We start from the raw sequence: 13,043 nt of genomic DNA, 5'->3' as shown, positions 1-13,043 counted from the left end.
TCTTAACCTTGAGGTTGTGGGATCGAGTCCCACGGAGGGCATTTTATAATTCGGAGGTCTCTTACGGAAGCTACTCTCAACCTGGTGTTGGGGGTAGCCTACTATCTTACCTCCCCCTATCACATACATATGGGAAAAAGGGACAGCCAGCCATATTTATTCGAGTCGAATGAAATTAATATTTATTATAAATATATTTATTCGAGTCGAATTTGATCGGATTTCTAATTAAGTGAAGTCACCCTAAATTTATATCGGATCAAATTCCGGAAGGAGAGTATTTTTCGAGTCACATATGGTTGGTTGAAAGGCGGACCCATGCTCCTCGCTAATAAACCCCACAACTTTTCGTCTCCAGAAACTCCAACTTCCAGCCACTTTTTTGAGACTGCAACACTTGAACAACGACCCTTTCATGGAAACACAAAAACCAAACCATGGAGCTTGAAAGTTGTGTCAACCGTGAAACACTCGACTTGTATTCACCAGTCAAATCCGAGACCAATAAAGACCTTGAAAAGAACCCACAGTTTTCAATTGTGTGCTTTCAGGTTGTGAGCTCCAGTCGATTGCAGTAAAAACAACAAAACGGAACACGTCATGTGCTCTCCTACACTATTCATTCCACCCTAATTGAGAAAATAATTTATCCTCACTCAATAGTTGCCTACATGTGGGAAGAATCAAGGGAGTGTACGTAAGAGCACAGGTAGTAAAAGAAGTTTTTCATCAACAAGTATCATTACAACAAGCTACAAACTTCCAAGAACTAGCTTCAAATAACCATGTTTCAACACAAATTAAGAGGAAAGATTGTGTTTTTCTCAAATTGGAATGGGATGGGATGAATGAATACATACAGAAATGGTAAAATGCTACTACCAAATAGCATATAGCAGATGGCAGACTGCAATGCTTAAAGGTAAAAAGTGGATTACAATGATGGCCACAACACCCCCATGTGGGAGCAACGCTGTTGGTAGTTTGCCTGAATCATGAACGAGTGCCTTTTGCTTTTCAACTCCCACATTTCAAAAAAAATTCTTTTGTTGCTCATTGCCAATGCTCACCCTTCTGCACCTTGGAAAGTAGCAATTGTGGAATCTATTTTTTATTAACAGGATTAGGGATCACAATAGAGAAAAAAACACTATAAAGATTATAAATAGTTTAAAGACTTATTAGGGGAAAATAAATGCTGAAAATAAAAATTAGGGATTTTGAGATAATATCAGATTAATTATAGAAATAGAGATGTTTCTATAGTGCAAGAAAGATCGTTGACAGCTAAAATCGACTTCGGCAAAGTTGCGAGCAGCTTCCGATTGCTTTACTCCAATTTTCTTTTCTTATTTTAATATTTTTATAACTAACTTGAAAGGAAATTAAAAGTACAATGACTAAAATGAAATTTTATAAAAGAATGACTATAATAAAATGCAATGATGAGTACAAGGAAGTGGACGGTGTCCAAAATTAACTCAATGTTGATTTATGGGGAAAACATATTTTAGTCACTCACTTTCAACTTTTTACAATTTGGTATCAAAAATATTAAAAAATTTAGAATAAAGTCGTCTTCATTCCTCGACGATTTTATCAATCACTATAGAAACATCTCTATTTCCCTAACTAATTTGACATCATCCTCAAATCTCTAAATTTGTTCACATCTATTTTTCTCAAATTTTACCTAATTTAAATACATAAATTTTTTGTATATCATAAATTCATTGTATCTTATAAACTGTCATATCCCATAGATGTAATGTTTATAAAAATTCTTTCAATATTCTTACAAAACTCATCTCCCAAATAGATATCCAAAAAAGATTACATCTCTTCAATAATTTTTCCCCTATAATTCTTACCTAAATACATACCTAAATAAATTTAATCACAAATAATCGTCAACTAAAATTATATCAAAATTTTTAAAAAAAGTTATTAGAATTTGAATTAATGCATAACAAACTCAATTATAATTGTTACTTGTAGGCTTCTGAGTTCGAGTATTATAAATGGAAAAAAATCTAAGAGCTCTTTGACTTTAGTTTAAGAATATAGTTTGATTAAATTTCAAATACAATCATATAAAACATCTAATTTTAATTTAATATCAATCAATCGATGAGTATTGGACTATATTACTTTATAAAGGGAGAATGTCTTTTTTTAATAAAAAAAAAAGAGAGGAAAACTTTAAGGGTGCGTTTGGTTCACGAAATGTAAGATTACTAGTGAGAATAAAAGATTACCAGAGAATAGGATTACTGGGAATGTTGTATTTTGTGTTTGATTGGTTTAGCAGAAATGTAAGATAACCATGTTTTGTTAAATGAATAAAAGATTATTTGAATGTATATTTAACTAAATTGTTCTTATTATATATTTATTTTTTTAATAAATTAGAAAATATTTATATATTTTCTTTAAAAAAAATTAAATTCATAAAATTTATATAAATTTTTTTTTACAAATTTAAAAATATAAAAAGGTTTAATGAAAGGGTAAAATTTTATTTTAACCACTAAACTTCATATAAAATTTTAATTATAGACTTTTTTTTTGTAAATCTAAAATAGTTTAAGGATAAATTTGTAATTTACCTTCGTAGAATTTTTATTATTCAATAGCAGAATAATACTATTTTTGAAAGAAAAAAAATTAAGGTCATTTTAGTCCAAAACGTCGGTAATCTAACAATACCTAAGGAAAGGGAGGTAATGACATTCCCGGTAATATACCCAAAAAAATTCACTATTAATAATATAAGATTACCGAGAATGACATTCTAGACCAACCAAATGAGGAAATGTGAATTTCATTCCCATCATAATCTCATATTCTACCAACTAATCACACCCTAAAGATCGTCTTTACTTCCAAACCAAATAATTCATGATCTTCACATATGGCATACAACATAAAGGTGAATAGAAAGGTGAGTGTATAATTGAGATATGAGCTGTGAATAATGAGTGAGTGAGTCAATGAGTGAGTGACTTTTGTGGTGGGGCTGATTCACTCATGATTTTATTTATTTATTTATTTGGCTGTGGGGTTATCTTCTCGTTAACACTACATGTTTTTCCATATAAAGGAGGAACCAACACATAATTTTCAAATACTACATATCTACCCCACCTCAAAATTCAACTACGTCAAATTATGCAATAATATAATCACAATACGTGGGTTAATTACATTACACACCCTTTCTTTCATATATTAAAATATTTTAATTAGATCCTATAAATATTAATATAATATTAATTCAATCTTATTACACAACGTATAACTATTTTAGTTTTATACAAATTTAATACTGTTGAATGAGTGAAAATAGATTACTGAAGTTTTAATTTTAGATCAAAACATATCATGTTGGACGGAAATCGGTAGTTGACTCAATCAACCCATGTTACCGACATGGTATTTTTATATTTGTTCAATTATTGACATAGCATGTACCATATCACCTATTAAACACGTGTGAAAATATCATATTAATAGCATATGTTGATCGTTAGTTAACTAATGATTTCTATCTAACAAGATTTATTTTATTTATTTTGACTAAAATTAAAATGTTTAAAGTTAAAATACTTTTAAAAAATAGAAAACAAAATGATAATTTATACAAATGTTAAAAAATAATATTATTATTATACCTATATATATATACACTCTTAAAAAATATTTCGCATTCAGTCAGCAGATAAAAAGAAATAATTTATGGGAAAGGCATTGAGAGAGGGAGAGTAGGATTCGTTGATGTAGGGAAAAAGAGATGCTGAGAGAGTGGGCAAAGGACCCGACTCAGCCTAATCAAACAAACCATCATCCAGTGATGCCACTCGGATCAAGTAAAGCTGAAATGGGTGAGTCAACTCAATGCCCTCTCTGTTAGATTTACTGTAAAACTTTTCTGTTAATAATTTTCAAATGTTCTGTATTTTTAATTTTACAAGCCTATATTTATCATTTACAACCTCCATACTAGAAGAATCTATTTGTTATGTCAGCTCACCTATGCAGTTATAACCATTTTAACAACTTGGCTAATATTTGTTTTATTGGTTAGCATTCTCCCTACTTTCTACGGCTTCAACATCACCTCCATAGACATGCATCCTTTCGCGAAACATAGAAAAATAAGCTCTTGACAAGGGTTTGGTTAAACCATCTGCACATTGATGTGAGGCAGGAACATAATTAACTGCAACATCACCAGCAGCAACCTTTTCCCGAATGAAATGTAAATCCAACTCAACATGTTTCGAACGTGAGTGAAACACTGGGTTTGCGCTCATGGCAATAGCACTAGTATTGTCGCTCCAAATGACAGGCTGACTAAAGCACACTATACCCATATCTTTGAGCAAAGCTGTAAGCCACACAACATCAGTAACAGCTTCTGCAATCCCACGATACTCTGCTTCAGTTCCAAATGACAGGCTGACTAAAGCACACTATACCCATATCTTTGAGAAAGCTGGAAGCCACAACATCAGTAACAGCTTCTGCAATCCCCGATACTCTGCTTCAGTGGTGGACCTTGACTGAGCGTTGTCGTTTAGACGACCAAGATACCAGATTTCCGCCAAGGAACACACAAAATCCAGAAATGGAAACGACGATCAGGGCATGCATATATTGAGCCATGCGATTTACACTAACGCAATGTCCGGAACGTGTATGATTGAGATAATAGAGCCCCCACGACACTTCTATACATTTGAGCATCTGGTAATAGACTTCACCATTCTTACTTAATTTTGGTGATAAAACCATTGGTGTTAGCACCGGATGAGCCACGCATTCCAGCTTTGCCAAGCAACTCAGAATGAACTTCTTTTGTCGTAGAACTAACTTCTGATCATTTCGTGTAACTTCCAATCCCAAAAAGAAATTCAATTCCCCTAAATCTTTTAGAGAGAATTCATTACCTAATGATAAAACTACCTTAACTGTGGACGGTTTGATGACAGGACTAAAGGTGTCGTGGAAGTCCTGACCAGGAACTTGAGCAAAGCCTTTGCTACAAGTCTGGCTTGTCGTGCAACTGACCCATCAGCATTCTTTTTAATTCGGAAAACCATTTACATCCGATAGCCGTCCGACCATGAGGTAACGAAACTAATCGCCAAGTGCCATTTTGAACCAGCGCATTGTATTCAGTCATAACAACCTCCTTCCATATGGGTGAGAGCAAAGCTTGTTGAATTGACACTGGTTCATCGCCATCGATCATAGAATTTACAGAGAAAGCTTTCGGTTTAAAAGTGCCAACTTTACTCCTAGTAACCATAGGATGGATATTGGACATGGAAGGAAGAGGTCCATATACTGTACCCGTAGCAGCAGCTTCAGGTGGAACAAAAGTTGATGACCCTTGAAGTGAATTACTAGAACTAGCTTCTGAATTTTCAGTCGCATGTATTGTTTGTAAGTCATCAGACGAGTGAGTTTGAACAACTGAATTTGTGGGCATCATATTCGCTTGTCCCATGTTATCATATGCATTTGCAACCGGGAGAGAAGATACCGAAGTTCCACTTGAACCAGAACTAGGATTGTCGTGCAACGTAGCTGGAGCAAGAACACGATTTAGTTGTTGAGTGCCTGGAACCTGAACAATCTTGGTGTATGGCATCAAGGACATCGTAGTGGAAGCAGGAATCGACTCTATAACCTGTCTTGCAAAAGGAAAAGTGCCCTCGTCAAACTTAACGTGTCGAGAAATAAATATTCGTTCATCCGGTGCCATGCATAAATAACCCTCGTGTTGCACGCTATAACCCAAAAAAGTGCAAGCCTGTGACCGGAAAGCAAGCTTGTGTGACTGAAACGGCCGAAGATATGGGAAACAATGACATCCAAAGACACGTAGGTGTTCATAACTCAGATTTTTACCAAATAACTTACTGAACGGAGTCGAGATGTGTAGAACTTTTGTAGGCAATCTGTTGATCAAATAAACTGCCGTAACAACAACATATGACCAATACTTTAGTGGTAATGAGGCCTGAGCAAGAAGCGTAATAGCCATTTCAACAATGTGACGATGTTTACGCTCAACAATTCCATTTTGTTGAGACGTGTGAGGGCAAGTGAGTCGATGACGTATCCCGAGTTCTTGAAGAGCTTTAGTGAAAGGACGGAACTCTCCACCCCAATCACTCTGAACTTCCTTAATTTCCTTATTAAACAGTACACAAATTAATCGTTGGAACAGTTTGAAGGCATACAAAGCTTGAGACTTCTTTTTTAACAGATAAACCCAATTATACCTGGTACATGCATCAACACACGACATATAGTATCGATATCCATTGGACACAACGTGAGGAGGCCCCCATAGATCCACAAATATTAAGTGAAATGGCTCGGTATAAGTATTAACAGATGGAGAAAAAGGTAGAGAATGACTTTTTCCAGAGTGACAAGCAACGCAAACAAATTCATCATTAACCAAAGTTGTATCAACATTACATTCTCTACACACTTTGAGTAATATATCCCGAGAAAGATGTCCTAATCGGTTGTGCCATAAGCGAAAATCAACAACCCCACGAGCTACATTACACTCGGCATGATCATTATTCCTTAGCAAGATAGAGTCAAACTCATAGAGACCATCTTTCTCACATCCTTCAAGTAGCACCGCTCTTGTAGCTTCATCCCGAACTACACATCTATGAGCATGAAATTCAAGAAATATGCGGTTATCTTTGGCAAGCTTAGAAATCGATACTAAGTTCTTCGATATATGAGGAACATGAAGTAAATTATTTAACGTTAAAGAACGATCACGGCCATATAAACAAGAATGACCAATGTTGGAAATAGATAAGTCGTTACCATTACCAACCACAAGCTTACCATGTCCGGTATACTCCTCTCAACCAACGACATTATCTGCATCCGACATCACATGATAGGTGGCACCTGAATCGACAATCCATTTCCCAAATGATCGAGCAACACCATAACTACCCATATTGGACTTAGGAGCACATTCAGCCGCAGCTACTGTAGCATTGGAATCCCACACTCCTTAATAGCCACACGCAGGTGATGAGGAAAAAACATAAGAATGAGCAGCTGGATTGACAGTCGAAGAAGAACGCCCCGCAGAGACCCCTTGAAAATTTTGGTCGAACCTATACCAGCAACGGTTCACTAAGTGACCAATTTTCCCACAAAGTTGACATTGAATTCGAGGCTTACCATGACCTCGACCACCCTGGCGATAAGCAGAAAAACTAGGAGACGATCCAGTTGAAGGAACAACCCCATTCACCGGTACGTCAGAAACCTGAAGGTTCGCAAGATTTGCGCTGATCGCCAAGCTATCAGCCTCCTCAAAACCCTTATGTTGTAATTCTGCATCAAGCAACACATGCATAACACCATCCAACGTGAAAGGTTCTCTGCTAGCAGTGATAACAGCAATAAACGGTCGGTACTCCGATAGAAGACCGTTTCAAAATGGTCGCCACTTGCTCATACTCGGTCATTGGAGAACCACACGCGGCAAGAGCATCACAAAGCTCCTTGACCTGAGATATGAACGTTCGCATGCTCATTTCACCTTTACGAACTGCTTTCAAACGATAATGAAGATTCATTATCGTCGGTGTCGACTTGCTGGCAAAATACTTAGTGACCGTAGCCCATACCTGCGTAGCCGTATCAGCTCCGACCAAATGGGGAAGGATCGACGGGCTTATAGTGGACAGAAGCCATGAAGCAAGTGCACTGTCTTGTGCAACAAATATTTCATATTCTTCATTTTCACCAACCGTACCATTTCCCAGAACCACCGTTGCCAGAGGAGGAGTGACTGCACCAGTGAGAAGTTTTTCCAGGCGATGACTACGAACCGCCAGAAGCACTTGTTGTTTCCATAAGAGAAAGTTGTGTTCATCCAAGACGACACTGAGTCGTTTGTTGGTGAAGATCTTTTGCAGCGTCGCCGATGATACGTCTGTATCACCCATCTCACCACCAGCAGAACAAAGTAAGAAGAAGAAAAAAACTAAGGAAGGTAGATACCCACAGATCCCAAGACGCTCTTATACCATGTTAGATTTACCGTAAAACTTTTCTGTTAATCATTTTCAAATGTTCTGTATTTTTCATTTCACAAGCCTGTATTTATCATTTACAACCTCCATACTAGAAGAATCTATTTGTTATGCCAGCTCACCTATGCAGTTATAACCATTTTAACAACTTGGTTAATATTTATTTTATTGGTTAACATATTTTGCTCATTGGTGCGTGCCACTTACTCTCCAAAGATAAAGTATTTATTATAATATAATATTTTAATTAATTAATTAATTTTAAATAATATCTAAAAGTATAAGAATACATATTCAACAATGATTTAATTAGATATTTAAAAAAAAACAATGATTTAATTAGATATTTAAAAAAACAATGATTTAATTAGAATTATCAAATGACTTTGGTAATGAAAGGAACATTGTTCTAATGAGAGATTTTATATTCGAGATTAGCTTTTATAAGGTGTATTTATGTTCATATACTACCTTATAATCCTCTCAAATTAATAAATAAACAATTATCATTCTTTTCTCAATTTTTTAGTTGTTTATTTATTAATGGTAAATTATATTTTATGGTCACTAAAGTTTGAATAAACTTTAAGTTTGGTTACTAATATTTTAACTTACATTTTTATAGCTCAAATTAATGTAACTTTAGTAGTAAAAATAAAACTCATTCAAATTTTAGTGATAATAGATGTAGTTTATCCTTTATTAATTACAGTGGAGAGAGAAAGCACTGTTGATGCCGGGAACGAGAGCTCCAAAGCCATTACCTTTGACTGGCCAAGTCCACTACTGTAGGCTCCAGAACCCAACAACTGAGCACTAACGGCGAAGCAATTGACGCTCACTGCCACCTCATTCTCCACACCCTTCAATGGCACTTCTTTTGGGTTCAGATTTTTAATAAAACTTTGAAACCAACAAAGCACTAATTCAGAGAAACTGACACAATACTTGCAGAGAGAGAGATAAACAGAGAGAGAATCAACAAATAAAGCAACTCCCTTCTTCTTCTTCACTTGAAAGTTCAAACCTTCCATATATATAATATTTACCCAAAGGTCGGAACTTTGTTTGGGTTTTCAAATCTAATCCAATCTAACCAGTACTATTAATTAAGGAAGGGAAGTAACTTTGCAAGTGGAAACTTTGTTTTCTCTTTCTCTCTCATTGTGTCACTGTACTGCAACTTTATAAGAAAATTCAACCACCATGTCCATGTTTGCTTGTTTTGCTTCCTTTTAAATCTCATTCACACGGGACGGGAAACTCCTTTTTGAAGCATATCTTTTCTCATTTATTACTACTTTCTCCACAGTATACGTTTTATTCAAGCTCTCTCTCCCTTCTTTTTTCTCTTTTAAAGAAAAAAAGTACCTTCTTTTGTGGGAATAAATAAGATGAAGGGATAAAAAGAGACTCCTGCAATGCTGCTAACTGGTCACAACTCACCGGTTGGTAGGTAGAGGTTGTGGTTGATAAAGAGAAAGATGTTTTACTTGTAAAACCCCTTTCTTACGTTCTAAAAACCATACAAGAAAAAAGTATACAGCAAGTGAACGTTCTGTTTTTTTCTCTCTATTATGGATAACTATGAAGCAACCAGGATCGTTTTCTCTAGAATCCAGGCCTTGGAACCAGAAAACGCTTCTAAAATCATGGGTCTACTGCTGATTCAGGACCATGGTGAGAAGGAGATGATTCGTTTAGCCTTTGGTCCTGAAGCTTCACTTCAGTCTGTGATACTAAAGGCTAAGAAGGAGTTTGGTCTTCCTTCTAACTCTCCTTCTTCACCTTCAACTCCAGCTTCTCCTTCTCCTTTTAAAATTCCAAGGCAGAACTCATCTGCTTCCAGGCTCATACCATCTTCTCTCACCATCCCTACTAACCTCTCTACTTCTGGTACTTCTGCATGGAGTCCTTTGTCTGAACTACCAAACCCTGATGACTTGATCAGTTCGAGCAGTGGCTCTTTGAATCCTTCTTCTTTGCCTTTCTATGGAAACGGTAGGGCCACTGATATGGTCGATGAGTTTCAACTTCAAGATCAACTATCTTTCCTCAACGAAAGCTCACCACAGCTTAACCCCCAAAACCATGATTTCTTCTACCCACAAGCCGCTGATTTGTCCTCTGGTTCAGTTGCTGGTGCTCGTGGCACCACTGATGCCATGGGGTTCCCTTCATATTGGGAAACTTCCCTTCACATGAGTAGCTCTGTGAGTGATATTTTGGGAGCTGATGACCCGGTTTCCGGTTTTGGGTGGAGACCCTGCTTGTATTTTGCTAGAGGGTACTGTAAAAACGGGGACAATTGCAGATTTATACATGGTGGCCTTGGGGAGTCTGGAGCAGATTGTGCCGCCATGGTTGGCTCACCTAACAAGATCGAGATGGACCAGTGCCATGAGTTACTTAGATCTAAATCCGCTCAGCAACAGAGGTTGCCTGCTGCTTCGCGGCTCATGGGTTCTGCTTCCTTCCCTCCTTACTCACCAAAGTGCATGAACTCGTTTCTTCAACAGCAACAAAATGATTCTCACAGGTATTTGGTAGTTGATCTCTTTTCTATGTCCTGTTAATTATGTAATAGCTACTGATTAAAGATTTCATATTGGTTTCTGAACTGTAGGGCGGCAGCAGCAGCAGCAGCAGCTGCTGCTTTAATGATGGGTGATGACATGAACAAATTTAACCGAGCAGGCATGGTTAACCCAGCTTCAAGACAGATCTACTTGACCTTCCCAGCTGATAGCACCTTCAGAGAGGAGGATGTGTCGAACTATTTCAGGTATTTTGTTGAATATTGTACTCTTCTACGTTGGTTAAAGTATTTTGTTTCTAAAACTATTTGTGTTTATCCTTTTTAAGTATATACGGCCCGGTTCAAGATGTGAGGATTCCATACCAGCAGAAGAGAATGTTTGGATTTGTTACTTTTGTTTACCCTGAGACCGTGAAACTCATCCTGGCTAAAGGAAACCCTCATTTCGTTTGCGATGCTCGTGTTCTGGTGAAGCCTTATAAGGAGAAAGGAAAAGTCCCGGACAAGTACAGGCATCCTCTCTCACTTTGAAATCTTAGTTCGGCTGATTTGCTTACTTGGTCTAGATCTGGTAAACCTACTTTCTTATCTTGCAGGAAACAGCAACAAATGGAAAGAGGAGAGTTCTCTCCTTGTGGTACTACTACTGGCCTTGATTCGAGCCCCCGAGACCTGTTTGACCTTCAGCTTGGTAGGCCGAAGCCATTGTCTATTTTCCTTGTGATGTACACGATTGTCAGGCTAACAGTATCCGTTCGACTTGTAGGACCGAGGATGTTTTACAATAACCAGGATTTGTTATGGAGAAGAAAATTGGAGGAGCAAGCTGATCTTCAGCAAGCCCTTGATCTTCAAAATAGAAGGCTGATGGGCCTGCAACTCCTTGGTGTGAAGAAGAATCACCATCACACGGCTCTTTCTAATGGAAGTCCGTTTCCATCGCCTACTCACTCGCCAAACATGTTCAACCAGTCCCTTATAATACCTCAATTTCACAACGGTCAAAAAGCTCCACAAGGTAGCTACACAATTTTCATTTTGAATGTAACAATTTAATCGAGTCATCATCGAATTCATATGAAACGGCTTGCTACATCTCATTGCAGAGCATTGTTCCAGCCCTGTGCCGGCCTTATCTGTGAATGCTTCCGAGAAGCAAGCAGAGTGTAATGCTACTGCTGTGGGTAAAGAATCGGCTAGTTTTGAAGTCAATGGTACCAGCAAGGAGAGCCCCCATCGTGAAGATGGCAAACAACCAGAAAGGTATTCAAGTAATCAAACTTTGTACATTCAAATATCATATTGTTTCCAGTGATAATAGTCTGTTGATTTGTATAACTTATGCATCTATTGTATCAAATTGCAGTTTGGAGCACAACCTTCCCGATAACCCTTTTGCATCTCCTACAAAAGCTGCCGGAGAGTACTCGTCTGCACTCTCTAATACTGAAACCGATAGGGATGTGTCAGTCCCGGCTTCTTCTATAAACAATAATTGGGTCCGTCCAACCTTGATTCCTGCAAATAATGCATTAGACATGCCATCGTTCAATTCATTCAACTGCCAAATGCCCAGGTACATCATCATTATTATTGATAATACTCACAATATGAATTTATGATTATAAATGGAATCTTTACAAGGTTGGGTATACAAAGTATCAAAATGATCTGTAACATGAGTATTGCTTCTCAATACAGGTTCTCTTCCGGACATGGGACCATTGGTATGTGTGCAGGCACCGGCGGCCCAACTTGCCCTGTTGGAATTTAGCTTCCTATGCTACAAATCAAACAAAATTTCATATCAGAGAGATCTATAGAGACCACCACCACAGTTCACTATAATCCGAACCACCTCGGCCCTTTTCTTGTAATCGTCGTCGATACTATACTTACAACCATACAAAATGCGTACATAAAAGGCAGTGAAGGAAGTGGGTCACAGCCATTTCTTTTCTTTTGTTGTAATATTGTTATCTATTGTTTCAGTAGTTTGGACCACAGGTAAAAAAGAAGCATAGCAAGAAGAAAAAAATATCAGTCCATGTGTAGTTGTAACTCCCCTTGAACTGTAATTTTCTTCCTCCCCATGGTTTCCCTGGCAGTGAAGGAAGTGGGTCACAGCCATTTCTTTTCTTTTGTTGTAATATTGTTATCTATTGTTTCAGTAGTTCGGACCACAGGTAAAAAAGAAGCATAGCAAGAAGAAAAAAATATCAGTCCATGTGTAGTTGTAACTCCCCTTGAACTGTAATTTTCTTCCTCCCCATGGTTTCCCTGGGAGAAACAAGGAAAAACCCTTAATTAGTTCATTTCTTTTCTTGCTTGTAACTCCATGTTTGTACAGAGCAAGAAGGGAAACACAGTTGCAGAAAATAGTAAAACACAATGGGGAAGAATGTTAA

General features: G+C 37.2%; 1 protein-coding gene across 2 annotated transcripts; it reads left to right on the top strand.

Annotated features, from left to right (window-relative positions):
* The first annotated feature begins 9,322 nt into the window (after positions 1-9,322).
* Positions 9,323-12,740, top strand: LOC120146991 (zinc finger CCCH domain-containing protein 46-like). 2 transcript variants are annotated; one of them, XM_039160466.1, is made up of 8 exons: positions 9,323-10,635; positions 10,723-10,881; positions 10,962-11,147; positions 11,232-11,326; positions 11,402-11,653; positions 11,742-11,898; positions 12,002-12,211; positions 12,337-12,740. In XM_039160466.1, the coding sequence occupies exons 1-8, from the start codon at positions 9,674-9,676 to the stop codon at positions 12,407-12,409; spliced, it is 2,094 nt and encodes a 697-aa protein (XP_039016397.1). In that variant the 5' UTR covers positions 9,323-9,673; the 3' UTR covers positions 12,410-12,740. The 2 variants fall into 2 exon arrangements, with proteins under 2 accessions (XP_039016397.1, XP_039016398.1); XM_039160467.1 differs by having other exon boundaries at positions 9,325-10,635; positions 10,962-11,141.
* Positions 12,741-13,043: the final 303 nt, after the last annotated feature.

The sequence above is a fragment of the Hibiscus syriacus genome, unplaced genomic scaffold, assembly GCF_006381635.1.
Source record: "Hibiscus syriacus cultivar Baekdansim isolate YM2019G1 unplaced genomic scaffold, ASM638163v2 tig00110933_pilon, whole genome shotgun sequence".
NCBI classification, from domain to species: Eukaryota; Viridiplantae; Streptophyta; class Magnoliopsida; order Malvales; family Malvaceae; genus Hibiscus; species Hibiscus syriacus.
This window is presented reverse-complemented; position numbering and strand designations above follow the sequence as displayed.

What these genes read in the sequence shown, in the direction of transcription:
- LOC120146991 (XM_039160466.1), top strand. Translation starts at nt 9,674, where the DNA reads ATGGATAACTATGAAGCAACCAGGATCGTTTTCTCTAGAATCCAGGCC. An exon ending in AAAGTCCCGGACAAGTACAG is followed by an intron (nt 11,148 to 11,231) that starts GCATCCTCTCTC and finishes CTTATCTTGCAG; the next exon opens with GAAACAGCAACAAATGGAAA. An exon ending in TTCAACTGCCAAATGCCCAG is followed by an intron (nt 12,212 to 12,336) that starts GTACATCATCAT and finishes TTCTCAATACAG; the next exon opens with GTTCTCTTCCGGACATGGGA.